The sequence below is a fragment of the Chaetodon auriga genome, chromosome 16 (assembly GCF_051107435.1).
Source record: "Chaetodon auriga isolate fChaAug3 chromosome 16, fChaAug3.hap1, whole genome shotgun sequence".
Lineage (NCBI taxonomy): Eukaryota > Metazoa > Chordata > Actinopteri > Chaetodontiformes > Chaetodontidae > Chaetodon > Chaetodon auriga.
The window spans coordinates 17602490-17624244 of record NC_135089.1 but is presented as its reverse complement, the minus strand read 5'-3'; the positions used below and the strand labels follow the sequence as shown (position 1 = coordinate 17624244).

Below are 21755 nucleotides of genomic sequence, written 5' to 3'. Positions count from 1 at the left end.
CAGGAGGCTTTGTTGCAGTAATTTAAAGGTCTGTGCGGCACTCCATGTACCACAAGTTTTTGCGAGGCAACAAGGTAAGCGCGTGTCAACTCTATCTATTTATATTTAAAGGAATGCTATTGTCTTTATCAAAAATCATATTGTTTCTGTCTGGTGCTTACTATATTTTCAACTTAAGCTATCTGCCAAAAGGAGTATTCTAATGGCAACCCGACGGTCTACTTAGCCTGACGTTTGTCATTCCTCTTGCTGTCACGAGGCGGTTCAAAGCTATAACGACTAACTTTTTTAAAACTTTGTTCACAGGAATAACACCACAAAAACTTCATTTTACTGCTGCTCAACTTCCCTGACACTTGAAAATGGCCGAGAACGTCGCACGTCTGAACAAGTTCAAGAACAAAGGCAAAGACGCCACTGTGAGTTTACTCGGAACAAGTTGCGTTTTTTCATTAGCTTCACCCACGAGCTGCAGTTATAACCGTGTGGCTCTGCTTCACTTCACATAAATGCAGGAACTTCGCCGCAGGAGAGTGGAGGTGAACGTGGAGCTCCGCAAGGCCAAGAAAGATGATCAGATCTTCAAAAGAAGGAACGTGTCCGCGCTTCCTGACGAGGCCACTTCCCCTCTTCAGGAAAGAAGCCAGAACTGTCAGGTAAGCCTTGAAATCCACTATTTAAACTGAAGACGCGTTTACTCTCGTTTGTTGTTGCACGATTTACATGTAATTTATATGCAGGAGGTGAACACTTATGAGCACTTGTACAAGACAACACCAACATAATCTAACCACAAATACATGTGGTTGAGACTTGTGAAAAGGTTTTTTCTCAGCTCAATGTTGATCAGACTGTTTAGTGTTACTGAATTCATGCTGTCCTCCGCTTCCTTTGTGACCCTTGGCAGGCCGTCCGACAGTGGACAGTTGAAGAGATTCTCACAGGAGTGAACAGCGGTAATACTGAGTCCCAGCTCCAGGCGACACAGGCTGCACGGTAATAACAGTTCATTAAAGAACAATATACATTTAAGCTTTACTACACAATCAGAGTGACTGATTACTGCCACAATGACTCACTTTCTCTGCACTGTCCTGATCGCAGGAAACTGCTGTCCCGTGACAAGCATCCTCCCATTGACCAGATGATCAGCGCTGGGCTGATACCCAAGTTTGTCGCCTTCCTGGGGATGATAAACTGTCCTCCACTCCAGTTTGAGGCTTCCTGGGCTCTGACCAACATTGCCTCTGGGACATCTGATCAGACAGCGGCTGTTGTTGAGGGCGGGGCCATTCCTGCCTTCATTGCCCTGATCACATCCCCCCACCAGCACATCAGCGAGCAAGCGGTCTGGGCCCTTGGAAACATTGCTGGTAACTGACAGGATATTTTTCTCTTAAGTGTGGTCAAGACTATTTGTTTAGAAGTAAATGTCATGTTTATGTGTTTATATTTATTATTGTTTCTGCTGTTTAGGTGATGGATCAGCTCTCAGAGACAGAGTCATCAAGCATGGAGCTGTGGCCCCTCTGCTCAGTCTGCTGGCAGTCCCTGAACTGTCTGTATTCAATGTAAGGGATTTTTTGTTTTGTTTTGTTTTAATGATGTCTAATCACATCATGAGAGCAGTTTTCTGGACATGGTCAAATCCAATCATTCTCTTTGTCCCCTAGGGGGTGCACTCGCTCAACCAAATGCTGCTCCATGTCAAACTAATGCCTGCTCTTCTCTTACACTTGATTTTCTTTGCAGACCAGCTACCTGAGAAATGTCACATGGACGCTGTCAAACCTCTGTCGCAACAAGAATCCCTCCCCTCCTATGGCTGCCATCCAACAGATCTTACCGACTCTCGTTCGTCTGCTGCACTATGATGACCTAGAGGTGTTGGCTGACGCGTGTTGGGCTGTCTCGTACCTGACAGACGGCGCTAATGACCGCATTGAGGTGGTGGTCCAAACTGGCGTAATTCATCGCCTGGTGAAGTTGCTTGGCTTTGATGAGCTGTCTGTCGTGGTACGGATAAAGTCTCACTCATTGGTGTTTTTCTCTCTAAGTCCAGTGTGTACATGATGGTGATCGTTGGTTCTTAGCATCTCTGTGCATAACCCATGTAGTGTGTGTGGTGCATTGTGCCATCACCCTGAGGCAGCTGCTTTAGTTCGCAAGGTTGTATAATGACCCATCTCTGCCTTTCTTCAGACCCCTGCGCTGCGTGCCATCGGCAACATTGTGACTGGTACAGATGAGCAAACCCAGGCGGCACTGGATGCTGGGGCCCTGAAAATGTTCCCCCAGCTGCTGCGCCACAAAAAAGCCAACATTCAGAAGGAGGCAGCCTGGACTCTGTCCAACATCACAGCAGGGAAGGACACCCAAATCCAGGAGGTCATCAACTCAGGCCTCGTTCCGTACATGGTCGATATGCTTGTGCGGGTAAGTTTTCCTCAGCTTTACCTGTTTGCTCCTTTCAACAGGCTGCATTAGCCATTTCTCTGGTTGTTTCAGCAGCTCATCATTACCTTCCCTTTTCTCTACAGGGTGACTACAAAACTCAGAAGGAGGCTGTGTGGGCTGTTACAAACTTCACCAGCGGGGGCACTATTCAGCAGGTGGTTTACCTTGTTCAAGCCAATGTGATCGAGCCTCTTCTGAATCTGTTGTCCTCTAAGGACAGCAAAACTGTCCTCGTCATCTTGGACGCCATTACCAACATTTTCATGGTGAGTGCATTGTCACGGGGGAAAATGGAGATTTGTGTTATCACTTTTGCCAGATCTGGTTAAGTTCGGTTATTTATCACTTGATGTGTTTTCCTGTCAGGCTGGGGATAAAATTGGAGAGTCAGACAAGCTGAGTCTAATGGTTGAAGAATGCGGTGGACTGGACAAGATCGAGGCTCTGCAGGCTCATGAGAACGAGATGGTCTACAAAGCGGCCCTCAACCTGATTGAGAAATACTTTTCTGAAGTGGTAAGTTTAAGGTTTTTCACTTAATTTAAAATTAACTTTTTATACCCATGATTGGTCTTACTGTTCCTGGTCCTGATGTTTTGTTTTGTTTTTTTCTTTCACTCTCTAAAGGAGGAGGAAGTGCAGTGTGTGGCCCCAGAAGCAACCAGTGACGGTTATGCATTTCAAATCGGCGAAAACCAGAGCACTTTCAATTTCTAGATAACTTTCTAGTATCTCTACTTTAAACTGTACTGTACTGTCGTTGCTACTGTTTGTCCCTTGTTCATGTAGTTGTGGCTCTTCTTTTGTATGTATTGTACATACTGTTTTAACATAACTGATAAAACATGATTGTAAATAAAGTTGTTGGATCATGTGTGTATTTTTTTTTTTCTCCCCAACCATCAAGTGTATTTAATTTGGCTTAAAGTAGCCTGTTGACTTACACAGTAGTATTGCAGATGGTAATCATGCATTTACCTTTTATTACGAGTAGGTTCCAGTAGCATATCTATAAATGCCAGCTTGTGTCTTGAACTTGCGATTTTCTTCTGGCCTCGATAAATTGTTGTGTGACTAGCCAATCAGTGCAAGCTGTTCAGCCAAACTGGCATTTTGACTCCAGTCACTGTCAGTGTGGTGGCATGCATGTCCCAATACTACTTCTGTTACTTGAAACCACTTCTTCAAAATTAATTCTAACAGGCATATATTGAGCCAAACGTGAAGCAGCATTTGTCTTGAGCTCTCCTCAGCTGGCTCTTCCAGTGGGTATAAGGTCATATACCCAAGGGTCATACCAATGACCACACTGACAGGGTTGTCTTGAAAGAAAACGTTTAAAGGAATAGTCTGATGTTACATAACCCCCTGTTTAGTTTTTACCATTCCATATTTTTTTTGTACAGGTCAAACAAATGACATATAACATGTTAATCACTGTGCTCCAGAGGTGCAGGCAGGTGCATTTTTTCATTAGTTGGTTCCCCTCTCTGGTCTTTATGCTAAGCTAAGCTTACAGACTGTTGGCTGTAGCTGATCTCTGAATATTAGCAAGAGAGCGAGTAAGTGTGTTTCCCAAAGTGTCACGGTACTCCTTTAACCTGGCTCAAATTTTGCTGCAATGCAACATGATCCAGCAACGCACAATTTTTGAAAATCACATACTTTCAAAGTGCATATTCCTGGTAGATTCATGATATAACACAGTAACTTTCTAGATTTGTAAAATCCTGTGTAATCCTTTGTCATTGGTGAGGGCTGAATTCCATTTAGCTGCTTCAGTTTCAGAGTCCTGGTGTTTGTGCAGGCTGGCTCTTTGTCCACTGTCGTCTCTTACCGGGGCACTTGAATCAAACGGAGCCATTGTTAATAATACTTTTACTACTTTGTCAGCAAATCGCAGTGTAAAAGATCTGTTCTTAGTAATGCTTTAATTTCTTCATATCAAAACTAATACAAGCACACATCACTTTGACAGATGACATCCATGAAATAATTGCGGTGGAGGAGTTCTACAGGTTGAGGCTACGCCCCGGGAGAAAACTCCAAAATTGTCATAAACACAGGTATCTGTGTTTATTTAACGCCATCAAAGTACAAAAAGCTCATCGGCAGCCCGAGGACACACTGAGACCTGTGTGTGAATTACAGCGACGTGCCACATGTTACAGTCATGTTTCACTCCCCCGAAGTGTGTGCTGTCGTCACTGGTCAGCTCCCACCAGCAGCCTCCTGAAGCGGGATCCGCACCGGAGGCGCAACAGTTCAACTCTGGGCGAGCGGAGAGGAGGACCCGGTCCGAGGCAGCGGCTCCTTCCGAAGATGTGAAGACAAACGCCGTGCTACAGCGCAGTCGTTTGCACGTCTCGCCAGGGCGAAGTCATTTCTAGTAAATGCACTTTGCAGCAGCGCTACACTTCTTTTTTCCTTTTTCTTGATTTTTCGCATTTGTGAGCGACCGCTATGGCAGTTCAGTTCACATCCGGGCCACAATGCCTTGACTCCATTATTGTCTAAAACTGGGGGCTGATAAACCTTGTTTATTTTCTACAGTTAACCACACATTTTTGCCACGGGCAGTGAAGGCTGGGACCAAGAGGAGATGTCTAACCAAGGAGTTCGGCGGAATGGCCCCGTGAAGCTGCGATTAACAGGTATCTAGCAATGCTTTTAAATCCCCAAGTATGTGTATCCCCACACACAGGAAGGCTCGGTGTATTTGCTGGATGGGAACAGTTCCCATGGGCCATGGAGTTGGCTTACCGCCGGTTCTTTCACCCGTGATTTCCACGTTTTATTACCACCTACAGTACATTTTAAATATTAATTGTTTTTACAGTGTTAGGTAATATGGGGAAACTGACACACCGACCTGTAGATAACACTGAATATGGATATAATTGTTCTTGGAAATAGTCTCAACCTTGTGATTGTCGCCAGTAACCAGCACCAGCCATAACACGGGTCCCGTAGTATCGTAGCTATGAATTGTGTCGCTCTGCCATTGACCTGGTTGTCGCTTGATAAAACCAAAAATGGGGACGGTATCTCACATGTCTGCTTAGTATTTCTAAATATTTAGCAGAGTGAGAGTGCTACCTACACTCCTCTGCTGACAGACAGGTTCACATAAAGTTGGCTAGCTGACGTTAGCCTAGCAAGACAGGCTGCCAGCTAGCTATAGTCAAGCCTTTATGCAGGAACAAGCCTCGGCTGAGATGACAGGCGGCTCCGCGGGTCGCAGGAGTCCGCAGACAGCGAGCAGTGTCCCACAACTGCCCGCTGACAAAAAGCTGCCTCCTTTGATTGTTACTGTTGCCCAAACATGTCACCATAATCTGTATTCCTGCTCTATAACCGCAGCCTTTATAAGGTCAGCCTGAAGCAGCGAGCAGTGCCTACTTTTACAGCGTGATCCACGCTTGGAGCCGGGGCTCTTTTAGACGGAGCAGTTTGCTGTTTGGCTTTCACCCTCCCTGTCTCCTTCAGCTGTTTGCTTTGTGCCTTTTCAACACAAACAGCAAAAAGGGTTTACATGAGAGCACACTGTTTTGACTGGGAGAAGTGGCCGACAGCTGCCCCCTTTTGATGCACGTCCAGCGTCTGACCTGAATCAAATTCCATGGCGGTCTTTTCTGTCAGGACGGAGTCCAAATTCAATATTTAAGCTGGTGCTGCCTCTGATAGGACTAAGTGGAGACAACAGCGAGGGATCACAATGAGATGGGTTTAAATGAGCTGGAGATGCAAGATGGCCAAGGACATCAAGCTCTTACAGTCAGTCAGCCTTCACTGCAGGATGAGAGGAGCTTTACGCAAAACTGCCTCACAAACAGCATTTTGCTTTTGAATATTTGAATTGTTGTGACAGTTTCAGTTGGGTTTGTCATGAGCGAGGGATGATGGAGGCATGGTGGACAAACAGGTTGTTGGTCTTCTCCTCATACACTCGTACCTGTTTTAGCATTCAGGGATGTCCCTCAGAGACATGTCGCCACAAGAAATTTTTATACACAGCTTTCATTTTGAAATCTAGAGTCCATTAGTTTGTCACTGCGGGTTGAGATGGGCTGCAGTGGTCTCCTAGTGGAATGCTAAGAATACAAGTCCACTGTATTGGGGGGGGGTTGAGACCAGAACCTCACAGACCACCTCTCCTCTTGATGCTGAGTAACACTGTGCACCCCTCCAGACTGAAAACCACCCCTCTTAGAGAACATCACTCCATCAAATGTGCTCATCCAACAACTGCACGGCAGGTCTGTCGGTTTTTTCAGTGGCTTTATTTCAGTGCCACCAGCAGTCACTTCTCGGGGCAAATTTCTTTCTGAATTATGTAATGTTGCGCCATGTCATCCACATGGTCAGCCCTGTCCCAAAGCTGAGCTTGAGCATACCCTTTTCATTTGGTCTTGAGCATGGAGAGCGGTGCAAAGCAGCGCTCAGAGCAGGAGAGGAAGCTCTGTAGGCAGGTGGCCGTCTGGCTTGGTAAAGCCCAAGCAGAGAGGCTACGCTACACACTGTCATTACATGCATCTTTGTTTAGCACTGCACAGCTGTGTATACGAGGCTGATTAAATTGCTGCATAGGGAGTAATGGGCCTAGCGAGCGTCATTGCGACATTGTAGCTGCATGCTGTCATCTGTAGTCCAGTTGATTTTTAGACACATAGCTGCAGATGAATTCGTTTCCAGGCAGGCCGCGAATGATGAGTTGCTGCATTTAAACAGGCCTGTAGCTGTTTGTGCTGTAGGCGTCTCTCCTTGCTGACAACCCCCCTGTCCATTTGAACCAGATGTTGCAGATGTTTGCCAGCTATTAAACTGGAAAAATATGGCAAGCAAGCTGCTAAAACTAACACTTGGGGTGAGAATTGCCCCTTGACTACACGGGACAGGTTTCCATTATACTCTACAGCTGATCACTCCTAAATTATGTGACACACAAACACAGCTAATGGCATGACACGCATGATCCACCGAGTCATAAATTACATCATTAAGGCACGGCTTGTTGCTTTGTCTGATCATTCTGAAATTCTGTCATGCAGACGTAGCTTGTGGTATAATTTGCACCACTTTCCATGCAACCATAAATTTGATGACGCGTTGCTGAATGCCAAGTCACAGAGTTCCCTCCAGTATGATTGAGACTATGCAGAAAAGAGAAGCATCCCTTCAGTCTGTCACGAGCTGTGAATCACAAGCTATCTGTCACACTGAAGAGAAATCAAACCTAAAGAGTAAGTAAGAGTCAACGATGTTCTGTCTTTTCCCTGAATAAATCTTCTCTCCAGAACGATGTGCAGCAGAATAGTAAATGAACTGACGTTTGTTTGATTTTTTCATCCGATTCAGATTCTTGACGTTTATTGCCATTTTTGTCTTAAGTAGGAGTTTACATGTGACTTGTTAAGCATATGGTTTGCTCATCTGAATTCTTTGGCGCGGCGCAGACTAGCGAAGAGAGCTATCTCAGTGGGATTCCCTAGAATTCTCCATTCGCATTCCCACCTCTTCCTCTCTGAGTCACTCCTGTTCTTTCCGACTGTAAGCCTCTTCCCCCTCAGACCGAGTCCAAAGCATATTTCACTCCCACCCTTACTAACTGAGCTTCCTCCACACTCGCTGATCCTCTTTCAGTCTTCAGTCAGCCTCTCTGTAGGTAGTTGTGTGTGTTTCTTTGCTTTTAATGAGCCGCTGTTGCAAATGATCAGGATTTGATGGCACTGTAGCCGATTCACGTAATAGAAGTGCCAGCGCTGTTATTTTTGATGAAGTAGTTGCAAATTTTCCCGGCTCCTTTCCCCTGTTAAGATGATTGACAGCTGAATGGACACAGATGCTGCTTGAGAATGAAACAGACTTATTTTGAAGATGCAACAAAGGCCTTGGGGTTTCACACTGGCTCACTGTGTGGCTTTGAGTGAAAGGCTGAGGTCCCTCCTTTTTAATGCAAGTCCTCGCTTTTTCAGTACAGCATGGCCTGACTGTAGTCTACAGACAAGGGTCTTTGGATGTTGGATAATTGAAGAAGAAACCCCCACAGCTGGGCACAGATGGGGCTGTGGAGGCACAGGGCTTGATGATGAAGACCGTTTTTAATGTGGTCTGAGCGGCGCTTGATCCATTCATGTGGTCTCAGTCAGAGCCATTTTTACAGAGTGACTGTATGGAAGTGATTTGGGTTCATCTGGGTGTTCAGACAGGATACGTTGTAAATACACAGTGATTAGCTGCATGTGGTGAACTGTTGAATCTACTGGACCATCATGGACATGCGTTCTTTAGCAAACATGTCCACATTTTGCTTAACGAGATGTGAAAGAAAACAAACATAATGGCACCAAAATCTCAGAAAAAAAGAAAGTAGGGGTTGGGGAATCAATAAGGGAACGTAATGAGTAATTATTGCACATCATTTGTAAACATTTTCCTTCCCCCTGCTGAGAGCCTCCCATAATTTTAAATTGTTCCATCAATTAATTGACTGGCCGGGGTTGGCTTTCCTGTTGGTTCAGCTGCTCTTCAATGAGGACAAAGCCTTCTGCGGTTGCTCTACCCTCAACCGCCGCCAGAAACGGCCCGGAGGAGACCAGATGTAGCAGGGGGAGAGAGTGGGCAGCTTCTCAGAGAGGAAGTGCTCCCCAGACCCGAACACTTGTCCAAACGTCACCCCTGACAGGTGGGGAGCAGAACAGTCCAGAAACCCCCTTCTGAGGTTCCCCTGTAATAATAAAGAGAAGAATTGCTATTACTCAGCAGGACATTAGGCGTCTTGTGTGTTGGTTATATCGCTTACAGCTCTGTCCTGTCACTGTATTATAACAGCGTGCCATGGGTTTGATTAGTGGGCGGCATGTGTGGTTTGGGGAGATTGGCTCTTCCTGCAGAGTAGAGCAGCAGCGCTTCAGAGTGGCTGCTTTGTAACATTGACAACAGATAATATTTTCCTGTATCCACACACCCTGTTTCATTTGGAGCTTGAAAGAACAGAGAAAATTACCGACCATGGTCTCTGTTTATGCTTGACTGTCTTGCAGTAGTGATTCCCAGCCAGGGCTACTTGTACCCGAGGGGGAATTTCTGCAGTTGCCAAGGGGCACATGGAAAGATTGGAGCTCAAATAATAATGAAGAGAAAAAAAAAAAAGAAAATTGTAATTACAGTCGAAAACTAGTTAGAAAGTAAGAAGTTAAGTTTAAACACCGGATAGATATAAGTATTGATAAATAGTTGAATTAGTTAGTTAAAACTTATGAATAATAGTTGGTAGAACGATAGAACCAAAACTCTGACTGTTCAGTTATGTGAAAAATGAGTAACAATATGCACTTTTATGTTGTTAATACTGTTGAATAATGCCCATTTTGAAATCACTTCAAATGATGAATGGTGGTGTTGATAAAGGGTACTTGAGTTCATCTGAGAGGGCTGTGAGCGCACATTTTTGGGGGAAAAAAGAAAAGGATAGAAACGACTGCAGTGCAGTTTTAGTTTTTTGGTAATTCTTGCTTTATATCATTTTAAATTACTCATGTTGTCACCTCTCTTATTACATGGTGGTCAATAGAGAGTTTATCCGTGTCATTGCGAGTTCATGGGACGTGCCTTAGCACATACTGCATTTATCCAATGAGAGGGAATCCATTCAGGAACTGATGCTTACAATCAGCTGCACGCACCAGAACATCTGCATCTCTGTTCTCCAGACTGCCTGGTATCCAACACATATCAGCTATACCGACTGAGCCACGACTCATCCTCTGGCTTATTTAATACTCACATGGTGGATCATTTCTTTCCCTGCTCTGGAAGTGCGCTTGAACGTGTCCTCTTCTATTTCCATTTTTATGACTTATGCAGTCAGTATGCTGGAGGCCATAGGAAATTACAGTTCATAAAGAATTTAAATTAGTGCGGAGTGTTCAGTCAGGATGAGTCGTATGACTGTACGTCTCAGCTCAGGATCTATACACTGTGCCACATTGCAAGCTCGCGCTGGTCGTGTGCCTCCTGCAGTCCTGTCAGAGGGGAAGAGTGCAGAGAGTGTCTCTTTGGCCTTGGAGAAGTGCTAATCCTCCTGGGTGATTTGGGAAAGGCCTTCTTCAAAGGTCTGTCCTGTTAACCTGGCTGTGGTGGTTAATGGGTCAGAACTGGATTAGCAGTGAGTGTGAGGGAGGGGCGCTCCAGTGAGAACTCAACCATTCTCGTCCGCAGGCTCTCCTCCTATCGTTCCTGCCTGGCTGTTCTCCATGCCGTCCCTCCCACGGCCCTCGCCCCAGTATTTCTTATTTCCCAAACTAGTGCTCTCTTTGAAGTTAGAAACTCCACTTGAGGGTATTTTTTTTATCAGAGACGGCTGCATGCATATCCAATGTCTGTGAAGAATCCTGTTTGACTTTAGGTGACCTTAGTTTTCTGCAGACGGTCTGTACTGAAGAGGAATGTGCACGGCATCAGGCATGTTTCAGTCTGGCTTATTTTATTGATTAGCTGAGCCCTGTGCTGCCCATTGTTTGTCACTGTCATTGATGCTTTGGAAAATGAATTGTGACGACCATTAACACATTAAGTCATGTCAGGCTTTGTAGAGTTGCATAATATGAAGAAAACTGGCTTTTTGTGATAATTTTGATGGATGCTGTGCTGGCAGTATGGGATGCAATAAAACAGATTTGAAGGGGAACTCCGCTGTTTTTACACATTAAAGTCTGTTTACAGGTGTTTGGCAGTCTTACTGCATATGCGGAAAAAAGTTGTATAAAGCATTTTGCGGCTGCAGAGGAAGCTGTGAGAAATCTGATTAACTGTCATCAATTGGGGCTTTAGCTGCTACTAGCATAACACACTTGAATGTCAGCCAGAACTGCCACTAGTTGTGTTGAATTATGGGTAATATATGCGACAGTTTTTGACAAGGAAGAAGAATGTGCAAAGTAAAAAAGATAATATCTGCTGCTGCATTGATTTTGACACGTTTTTAATACTGACTATCCGTTGTGACAGTAAATCAGTGGCGTGGGCCGTCGTGTGAACGGTCTTTCAGTCTGTCCATGATTGCATGTGACCAGTAATATTTTTTTTCTCATAGTTGTGTCATGCTTTTGCTCGATTCCCACGGCTGTTAAGCTGTTTCTGTCACAGTTGACAGTTGACAGAACTACATTGGAGAACCAGACAGTGCCACAGTTCTGACAATGCATGGCAGAGGGAGAGCAGGAACTGCAAGTTTTTCAATTCTAGACTTTGACACCTTTGTCAAAAGTGGAGAAAGGTCTTGCTTTGTAGGTGGCTTTTCAGCCCTTTTAGCTCCTGAGAGGAATAGAACAGGGAACAAAGCAGCACTTTGCCATGTGTTTATTGTGAAAACTCATACAGCTGCCTTAGTAAAGTCTCATTATCTCACATTCATTAACCGTCTGACTACATCTCTGGATTTTGTGCTGGCAAGAGAGAAAAGTGTGGTGGTTCCCCACGACAGCCATTCCTAGTTCACAATGGCGTGCTGGTACTACAGAGCCATTTTCTTTTATTAATTAATTTAATTATACTGGTTAAGGCCTTTTGGATGTGGAAGGTCTCTTCTTCATGTTCCACTTTCTATCTGTGATTGGAGCTGTGGCATGAAGCTTGGCTCTGTCTTCGTTTGTTTGTAGTGATGTCTGTGATTATTGTCATCGCTCAGCAGTGCGCCCAGGTGAGATCACTCAGCACGTTTGCACAAAGTCTCATTAGCCCTGATAAACATCCACACATGCATCGGGTCGTTTCGGTTTCCCTGGAAGCAGACGTGGCGACAGGGTGGTCAGAGCGTTCCTGGCCAGCTGTCTGATGGAGGAGGGTAACCTGAGAATAATTTCTCAACGTGCCGGCCCTGCTTTAAACCTGGATGGACACGGGTTGATACGATTAACTCTGACTAACCTCAAGCACATTGGCGGCAGGGGGGTAGGGTCCACTCAAGTCTCCAGTGTTATGGGCTGGAGGGTGGAGGTGGGGGGTTAGTCCAGTGCAAAAGCCGCAAGACGCCAACAGCTGACTGGAGACGTCTGTCCGTGCTTCAGCCTGACGTTTGAACCCCTTCAGTCCTCTGAGGAGACGTGACCAGGGGAGAGATGTTTATATTCGCACCGGATCACGTTTCAAATGGCACCTCTGCCAAAGTTGAACAAATACACCACAGGATTCCTGTCGTTAAAAAAAAAAAGTCTGACTGCACAGAGAAGCAAATGTGATATTTCAGTACTGGAAGTTCTGACGCTCTTACCCTCCAAGAAACCTAAATACGTATAGAGGCCCATGGTTAGTCCTTATCCATCGTTTATTCTTGATGACTCCTGAGACTGACTCAGTCTGCTTGGTAAGCTTCGCGGTTTGATTCGCAGGAAATTCATTATGAAACTAGCCTTCACATCACAAAACAGGGAGTGCCAAATGCCTGATGATTCAGCTCTCAGGCAGATGCTACTGAAACTGTAGTCAGTCATGTTGGGAATGTTCAGAGATGTAGCCCAGTATTTACTCCTCCGAACCTTGTTATTACAAGCACCTGATGTGCTAATTTACTGTCCTGAGCTTAAGGGTAAAAGAGTGCTCCAGTGAAGATGAATTTTATGTAAGCCAGCCCGGATGTTACTCGGTTTCCCACGACTGAATGAAATTATTGTTTGGGTTTTGGATAAATTAAGAAACTCAGCTTAGGCTTGTGATGGTCACATGAAGCATTCTCCACACATCAGCGGCGCATTTCTTTACTCAGTCTGAAAGCTTGTGTTTAAGGTCCATATTTTTACCTTTGAAAGGTTTTTGCATGTTAATGCAGCATTTCCTGAAATTCCACAGTTTTGATAACTGTAATTGTCTAACTGCATTCCTTAAAAAAAAAAAAGAAAAAAAAAAAAAGAACTTGGCAGAAGATTTGGTTTCATTTGACAACCTGAGCTCTGAGAAATGATTTCATCGAAGCACAACTAAATGTGGGTCAGACATGATGACACATGTCCTGTAGACACGTGTCATCTGATGGAGTCATGACTTGCAGCACATAGTAAAAGCTGTTTATGGTATGCACCTGCACAAAGCAGCGTTTGGTCACAGCTTTTGATCCAGAGACCACCACTGCATCTCAGTGAGACAGCAGGCCTAGCTCATGTTGACAGTTAGCTGAGGACGAACACGTCACATCTCCCAGGAGGGAACTGTGGATGGATTAGATGAAGTATTTTGATTATTAGATGAGTTTAAACCCATCCCATTCCTGTAAAAGAAGTCTAAACACCAATCCAAAGCATACACAAAGTAAATTGAAAGCTTGAACCATTTGGAGCACATGCATGGCTTTGATCTCTTTTGAATGGCCATGCTGAAGTTTTTATTCCTGGCAGTAAAAAACACTTGTAAGTGCTACAGGCATTGAGTAATAGAAGTTTGAACGCACTGAAATCAAAAGTCTTCATTTCCACATCAGTATTCGTTTTGCAAATAGATGCCTACAGATTACTGTATGTGGGCTGTAAATTAGCCACCAATATTTTACTGGATTTGATTGTGGGGACCATTGCCAATGTAACCAGACCATTTTTGTCAGTATTATCAATCGGATCGGATTACTATGAGACTTCATTGCTGAATTGTCTCAGTTCTATAAACAGTTGTTGTCTGTTGTTGTTGTTGTTGTTGTTGTTGATTGTACCTGCTCTTGTGATTTCATATTGAAATGGATCAGTGAACTGAAAGAATAATCTGCCGATGAATCAGAAATGTAAATGCTGGTTAGTTGCAGCTCAAGACATAGTAGCAGATGGCTGTGCTGTGCTTTCATCGATGATTACGACATGATTAGTGTCCTGACTCTCTAGAGTGGCCGAGGGTCCTCTCAGTCCAACTCATTCATTGGCAAGGTACGCGACATAAAAGGAAAAATACGGCTGGTTGGTAATGATGTAACACTGCTTCCCGCTGAAGTTGTGAAATCATTCTTAGAAACTAAAACTCCCCAAGATTTTAGGGGTTGGGAGGGGGACAAAGTGAAGAAGCAACGCAGCATTTCTGGCATTTAACACAGCACTGTGTGGTGGTCCTCAACTTCTGTTAAACAGGTTGGTGCTATCCACCCTCTGCACTGCAGCTCGCTCCAGGCCTCTCCTCTGCTCTCCTCCATTACATCAGAGGGGGCGAAGAAGCCAAGAAGCTAGGAGAGCCGTGCAGCCGTTGAATTCAACTCGGGGTCCCAGCCAACAGTAGTGCAAGCTTGCAGAAGCCCGAGCTGCGCCGCGCTCTGATTTGCTCACTGCTCTGACTTCTCACTTAGCAGCAGCGGTGAAGGTACTGTGGAAGACTTTACTTGCCTGGATGACTCTCCGTTAGGCACGTTGTATCACACAGAGTGGAAAGACAGAGTGATGTACTATGCAGGGGTAACAGGAATGCCACTAAAAATTGCCATTGTGGCATGGTTTCCCACTATTTGAAGCCGAAAATAGTCGGGGTGGACTAGTCTATTATGCAATTACAGTGGACTGTATCATGGAGGGAAAAGGTGACGTGAGACGGATGAAATGTTCTCACACTAAGAATGTTGCCAGCCTCTTTCCTCTCACGTGTGTGGATGTGTGTGGTGAGCTTCCCCATGTAGTCAAACAGGATTTCGCAGAGGAAGATGAGCTTTCACTTGCCTCGGTTGGTGTATTTGTTACAGTTGTGCATCTTTGTATAAACAGCTTTTGCCTTTGTTTAAAGACTGGTTTGGTCAGAAAGCAAATAGTTCAACAGCAGTGTTTCCCACAGGTTGTTCTCTGAGCGGGTGAGACCAGTCTGTTGTGTTTCACTATTATTTTCATTGGCAGTTAATCTGCCCATTACTTTTGTTCAGAGTTATTTATTGTTTTGTTTATAAAATGTCAGAAAATAGTGTGAAATGTTTATTAGTTTCCAAATTAGTTGGCAAATATTCACATTAAAGAAGCTGGAATAGGAGAACTTTGGTAACTTTTCCTAAAAAATGACTCCATCATAAGTTGAAGTGTCGAATCGTTGCAGCTCTAACAATGTTTGCTTCTGAATATTCTCAGTCATGACCCGTCTGTCTGTCGGTCCGTTCAGTGTTTGTTATTGTTGCACGGCAATTGTCACTGTAGTTACAGTCCTCCATCACAGCTGCCAGCGTTCTGCATCATGGCACCCAAAACAAAAGTTGACTTGCTTGCCAGTTATTTATCCTGGTTGGTTGCCCAGATATTAACAGTGTGTAATGATGTCTGCGCTTCGATGCTGCCTCATTCTCTAACCGCAGAGCATCGTTTATATATAATGCCACCTCGCTGAGCAGACCTGTGCTTCCTCTGAGCGTGTCAATGTGTTTCATGAGATCTGTCATCACTTATCCAGCAGGTGCCAAGTGCGATGATATCCAGTAATGATGCACAGTGTGGCTTCTCTTCGTCATGGCCTTTTATGAAGAGAAGCCATGGGGGATATTTTATGCCTCGTGTCTTTTCTTTCCTCTAATTCCACCTTTGTTTTATGCTTCTGGTCACAGTCATTTGGTGCAGCAGATGTCCTCAGACGTCCTCTTACTCCAGTGTGTAACAGGAGTCGTGCAAATCTGCATGGTCTGTGTTTGCTTTGCGGTATTTGAGGCACGTCACAGTGACCATGAGTTTCACTGCCGGTTCCCTCTCCACTCCTCAATAGTTGACAAGTTTGTTCTTTCCCCCTCTCACTCAGGACACGTGTGAGAAGGAGATGGAGCATGTCTTTGAATGCTTTTGAAAGGATCAAGTCCCCCCCCCCCCTTTTTTTGAAGTGTTTCCTTTCTGTTTTCCTCTCAGTATAAAATGATGCACGGGGAGATTTTGTTACTTTTTCCTTTCTAATTTTCTGAATCTTGGAAATTGCAGGTCTGTTTAGAGGTATTAGAAGATTTTCCTGGCACTTAGTAGTTCCATGATCACTGTGCCATCAATGACTCTAATATCTATATTTTGTGACCAGGAGGTCAGATTTGCATATTACATAAGTGGATTTGCTAAGATATAAAAACCTGCCAAAGCTGGGATATTTCCCAGTGCCTACAAGTCACTTTCCCTCAACCACATTTCCACAGTTAGCCTACACCCCGTGAAGAGTTGGACCGAGTTCCTGAAATTCTACACTGCTTCCTCGCTCTCTTCTGCCTGACTGCAGTTAAGGACTAAAGTTAAGTGGTGTAGCCAGGTCTTTAAAAAGTAACCCACTTTTGTCATGAATCGGGTAGCACTGAAGGTACTCTGTGAATGGGTGGTGCAGTTGACTCTGTGGCAGATGTACTCCATAAAGCAGGACCTTTTTGAGAGGCTCAAAGTTTGGTATCTGCTTTTGAGAGATAATGAAGGTTTAGCTGTTCTTGCACTTCCTTATATTACATTTCAAGTGTCAGAATGTGGATATTCAATTGATTGGAACGTCTGTATAGTTGATCATTATTTGCCCTGTAAGTGAGAGTGTGGCATCCTGACAATGGCAGTCGGGTGGACTGACACTCATAGGACATTTCCCAGGGGACCAGGAACCTTTGAGGAACACCAGAACTAAACCTGTATTTTGGCTGGAGGAACCAGGGACTAAATATAGTTTATTTAGGACTTGTGCTTATAATTTAATGACCCATCCCTAACACAGACCCTGTAGCAACTACATCGTCTATACCGCTTCATTTACAAAACAGAGAAGTACTAAGTATATAGTATCTAGTATTGCTTACTGTCTGATAACATAAAAAACAAAAACAAAATAAGGTATTATCACCTTCTCAACTTAAATCAGATAAAGACTGAGGGGACTGGTAGAGAGAGGTAGTCAATGAATGAGAGAGGGAATGGAGAGAGGATAGAGCGAGTGAACAAGAGAAACAAGCTTCATGTAGGAATAGTTCTGTAGCGGTTACATAATAAAGCAAAAATGAGTGACCATCAAACACTCAGCACATCATCTACTTTGGAGACAAGATGGAGTTTCCCATCTTTTCCATCTCTGCGTATCATCTAATTACATTCATAAAATCATCGTAGTCCCACCACAATAAATACAAACAGCAATATGTCAACCTTGTGGTGTTTCCTCGTGTGTTTGTGAGACGAAAGCATTTCAAATCTTCATGGTTCTTTAGATGAAGTGGAAATGCAAACAGGAATGCGCAAAAGGAACATATGGTTCATCTGGCTCCATGGTTCCTGGAACTTTTTGTTCAACAAGGGCTTTGGGTCAGTGGCAGAGTGGGTTCACTTCAAAATGAACTTGGACTTATTCCCTATGAACTGCGCCTAATTTCCTTCCTGTGTCTGACTGAGTGCCTGCGTGTCTGTGAGGTTGCCATGCATGGAAGCTCCGGCACCCAGCTCGTACCACCCTCCCCGCACCCTGCAGCCCCAGGGATGACGCGGCGTTCGAGACCAACCGATACTCCACAGACTGTCATAGAAGACCGATTAGGAGACGAGATTTGCGGGAGACAGATAAGGAACAGGTTTACCAGCATGACCGTCAGCACTTGTCAGTCAACTCGGCCGTCTTCATCTCCATTTTGCTCCCTCCCTTTAGGTTTTAGGGAGGAGTGGAGAGGGGAAAGGGAAGCCCTTTGTTTATAGAAGAACAATACTGCACATGAGAGTGCATGGGTCTGAGCCTGGAGTCAAAACAGGGCAGACAGACAAACAGGCAGACAGGCAGAGGAAAGGTTGGGGGCTGGAAGAGTGGGGAGGAGGTACTGTTCCCTGAAGATGTGTCAGACTGTCTGGCGGTCTGGGTCAGTGCACTGGACTGGAGGAACCAGGTGGACAGGAAGGGAGGTTCAGAATGGGGTCAACCTGAGCCAGTGGGCCTGAAGAGATGTGTTTAGGTTCACACAGCTATGATTCCACACAAGGAGAAGATCAGCTGATACTTTGAAATGCTCCCTCCTCTCCGTCTTATTAGGCTGTGTTTCCAGACAGTTTTGACTTGGGACAGGGATGGTAATGGTGGAATATTACCAGGCGGTTGTCTCCGTTCCCACACCCCCACTTCCTCCTCCTCATAGGCTCCAGTGTAATGGCTGACCGCAGGACAGACGACAGGCAGTGTGAACCCTCTTTTCCCCACGGTGCTCTTTTTCTTTTCCCATGCTTCATTGTGTCACTGTGTGTGTGTGTGTGTGTGTGAACACGACTGTTGGTGGCCGTGTATGTCAGTCCACAACCGAAGAAAGCCCACTCCCATCTTGCTTTGACCAGTGATTGCTACCATGACGACGCCCCCTGCCCTCCCTCCCCCTAGACGTCACGTGACCCTCTCCCTCCCCAGGTGTTTGGCTTGCGTCTGGTGGACTTCATTGATTCGCCTGCACAGTAGGGCTCTTTGTGTGCCAGCCTGTGAGAAACTGGGCCCATCCTCTCCCCACAGGTGGAACTTTAACTTCACCCCAAGGTCTCCATCTCTGTCTGCATGGAGCTGCTGTTGCCACTCAGAGGAATTGATTTTTATAAAGAGACGGACTGGCAAAGGAGGGAGCTCGGCAAATCCGAGCTGATAATCAGCCAAATGTGGTGTTTGTTTAGCTTTCCCTGCTGTCCTCAGGGGAGGCAGCCCTATTTGGGCTGTAATGTGGAAAGCCATTATGTGACTAATAAGCTGCAATCAGCTGAGCAGCCACCGAGAACATACACGCAACACTCGAGACTTAGCCACTGACAGACTTCTTCAAGCATTTGTTTCTTCCACTGGCATTATGTGGGGCTATAGGGGGTGGTTAGATGATGCTGCATTTTTTCCAACAGTGTTTTCATGGGTTTTAACCTCTTGTGCTTGAGTCTGCGATCGCATCCGTACATCCGTTATGTATTCACAGTTATGAATATGCTTGAGTTCAAGTAAACTCATTGAAAAATGCTTGATTTCCGTGTTGACTCAAGCGTTAAATAATCATGATCAAAATAAAATTTAATAAAAACAGCTTGTGAAATAAAGTGACAGTTAACATTGATTGCTAGTGATATACAGAAATCTGAAACTTCATTTCTCACATTTGCTTTTATAGGAACAGTTTAGATGTGATGGTGAACGCTTCCAGAGTCTGGAAACTTTTGGTTTAAGTGCCATAAAAGGGCTCAAAAAGGGTTTGAATTTTATGCTTAAATATCTGTATGAACACTGGTATGAACCCTTCTTCTGTGGTCTGCTTAAAATAACAATACTTAGTAAAGGAGAAGTGGGACGACAGCCTAAAAGGTTTTGCTCATTTATCAGACGAGGGGAAGAGTGTGTGATCCCTATTCCCGTTGAAAAGTCTCATGTGGATGATCTGATGATGGAAAGTTAACTTGGAGACGCTGAACTTCGTACTCGCAGTGATGGACTCGGATACCTGTGTGTTTGACTGATTTTGTGCTTCATACGAAAAGCAGCTAGCAGTGAAAAGCTGTATGCTGCCTTGTCATACCTCTCAGAAGTCAGCACTGGTCTAAATGATGGCTGTGAGTGGAAAAGGCCTCTAATGCTGCTTTCTTTGTCCGTCGTCTTTATAAATGTGTCATAGCCGTCTCTTGCTTGCAGTCCCTGGCTGTGTGAGGCAGTGCGACCGGAATAAGAAACACGGGCAACACAGTGAAACCCTTCTCTCAGCTCTGCCTCCATACTTGCCGTCGCTATGACGACAGAGGATTTTAGATGGGCTGAGACACACGGGGGTTACGTGATGCTTTTCCGGAGTGTGTGTCTGTACGTTTTTGTTAGAAAGTTAGAAACCGCCGAGGAGTGTGATGATGCAGTCATCCGCCTGTTGGCTTCACTGTTCAACGCACAATAAAGGTTTCTTATTTTTAAACTGGTTAAAGACAGTTTAACAATTTTTCTAATACTGTTTTGGAACAAAGTAATGAATCAAAAGAGAATATCCAGTCAGCTTATCAACTGGTCGTTCTATTTTGATAGTTGATGAATCACTTCAGCTGTTTTTTAAACCAAAAGGCCAGATGTCTCTCTGCTTTTACCTTCTATAACATGTTCATTTTCTTCTTTTCTCTGTCATATATGTAATTTTGATATATTTGGTTTTTGAACTGATTGTCAAATAGGATAATGATTTGGAAAACATCACTTAAGACTGGCAGATTATAAAGTCATTTTTCAACATTTTCTAGACATTTTATTGACAAAATAGTTAATCAGTTAATCAAAATAATGCAGATTAACCAATAATAAAATAGATAATTGCTCATAGCCCTGTACTGGACGCCAGGCATAGGAACACGGCTGTCAGAAATCCATATGGTTGAACTGATAGAGCAGTTCATTTTTGAGTTTATGATGCATATTGTCAGATTTTTGTGTTGTGAAATATCGTGCCATAGTGTCAAGTGTGAAATTGTTTGGAAAAATTAGTTTGTGCTCAAGTGGTCTCACATCCCCTCCACCGCCCCCACCACACTGTTAAGGAGCAATGAACAAGTAAATTCTGTGTTATTTTGTCACTCACATTTCTTCTGTAAAGATCAGATCTGCAGATATGATTCAGGCTCTGTATTTGTCCCATCTAACCCCTCACCCCATATTAATGCTAGCAACGTGCTAGCGTTTGGTTGAGCCAAACCCCCCCCCCCCCCCCCCATTGAAAACAGCATTCTGGACAGTGAGGCCGTGGAACAGAAATGATGTGATTCTAGCTGGTGTAGCTGAAATGAGGGTTTAGTGTTCCTAGTTTTCCCATCATTTCTAAAATCTCGGGGGCATGCGCGCGTGTGTGTCCCTCACATTGTGGGGTTGACTGTGTGTGCGCTTACGTGTCTCTCTTTCATTTTCATGCACAGAGGGAGAGGGAGCACATAATTATATTTGTCGGCTTGTGAGCATGGGAAAGCCTGTCCAGGGTGACCAATTAAGCAACAGATTTATGACGCTGCCCTGTAGGTGCAAGCTCGCCCACTTCCTTTTCTTGGGGAAGGCTTCTGTCATCAGGACCCCGTTTCCCACAACAGCACACATTTTGCCTGTTTGCCCTACATTCAGATCCCCCCCTCCCTACTCCTCTTCCTGTTTATTTATTTGATTTCCTCTCAGAAGCGGCTTTGTAAATTCAGAGCATCACAGTTACAATTAATAGAACATCATTAGAGACTTTAGACCTTTGCATGCTGGCGGTGTGTTAGAAGTACAGATTTGTGCACTCGAAGGGGATTGTCAGAGAGAAGGATGCCGAAACCCCAGAGATGCTCCATCAAACATAAATGAGGCCGGTCTTTCTACAGAGGGTGACAAGGCAGCTCCAACCAACAGTCCCCGAAAAC

At 44.6% G+C, this 21755-nt stretch overlaps 2 protein-coding genes across 3 annotated transcripts in view; both read left to right on the top strand.

The window, feature by feature from the left end:
* Positions 1-8: 8 nt before the first annotated feature.
* On the top strand, positions 9-3247 carry kpna2 (karyopherin alpha 2 (RAG cohort 1, importin alpha 1)). Its single transcript, XM_076752650.1, has 11 exons — positions 9-74; positions 307-419; positions 516-656; positions 908-996; positions 1105-1373; positions 1477-1571; positions 1753-2016; positions 2203-2436; positions 2541-2723; positions 2824-2973; positions 3085-3247. Exons 2-11 carry the CDS (start codon positions 363-365, stop codon positions 3172-3174), a joined length of 1572 nt encoding a protein of 523 aa, XP_076608765.1. The 5' UTR covers positions 9-74; positions 307-362; the 3' UTR covers positions 3175-3247.
* A 1472-nt stretch (positions 3248-4719) lies between these two features.
* Positions 4720-21755, top strand: part of smurf2 (SMAD specific E3 ubiquitin protein ligase 2) — a 45172-nt gene continuing 28136 nt past the window's right edge. Inside the window, exons 1-2 of one of the 2 annotated variants that reach the window (XM_076752649.1) lie at positions 4720-4846; positions 5011-5111. In XM_076752649.1, coding sequence (XP_076608764.1) covers positions 5060-5111 — 52 coding nt within the window. In that variant the 5' untranslated portion in view covers positions 4720-4846; positions 5011-5059. Of the gene's footprint in view, positions 5112-21755 lie in introns of both variants that reach the window. The other variant, XM_076752648.1, reaches the window with a different exon arrangement.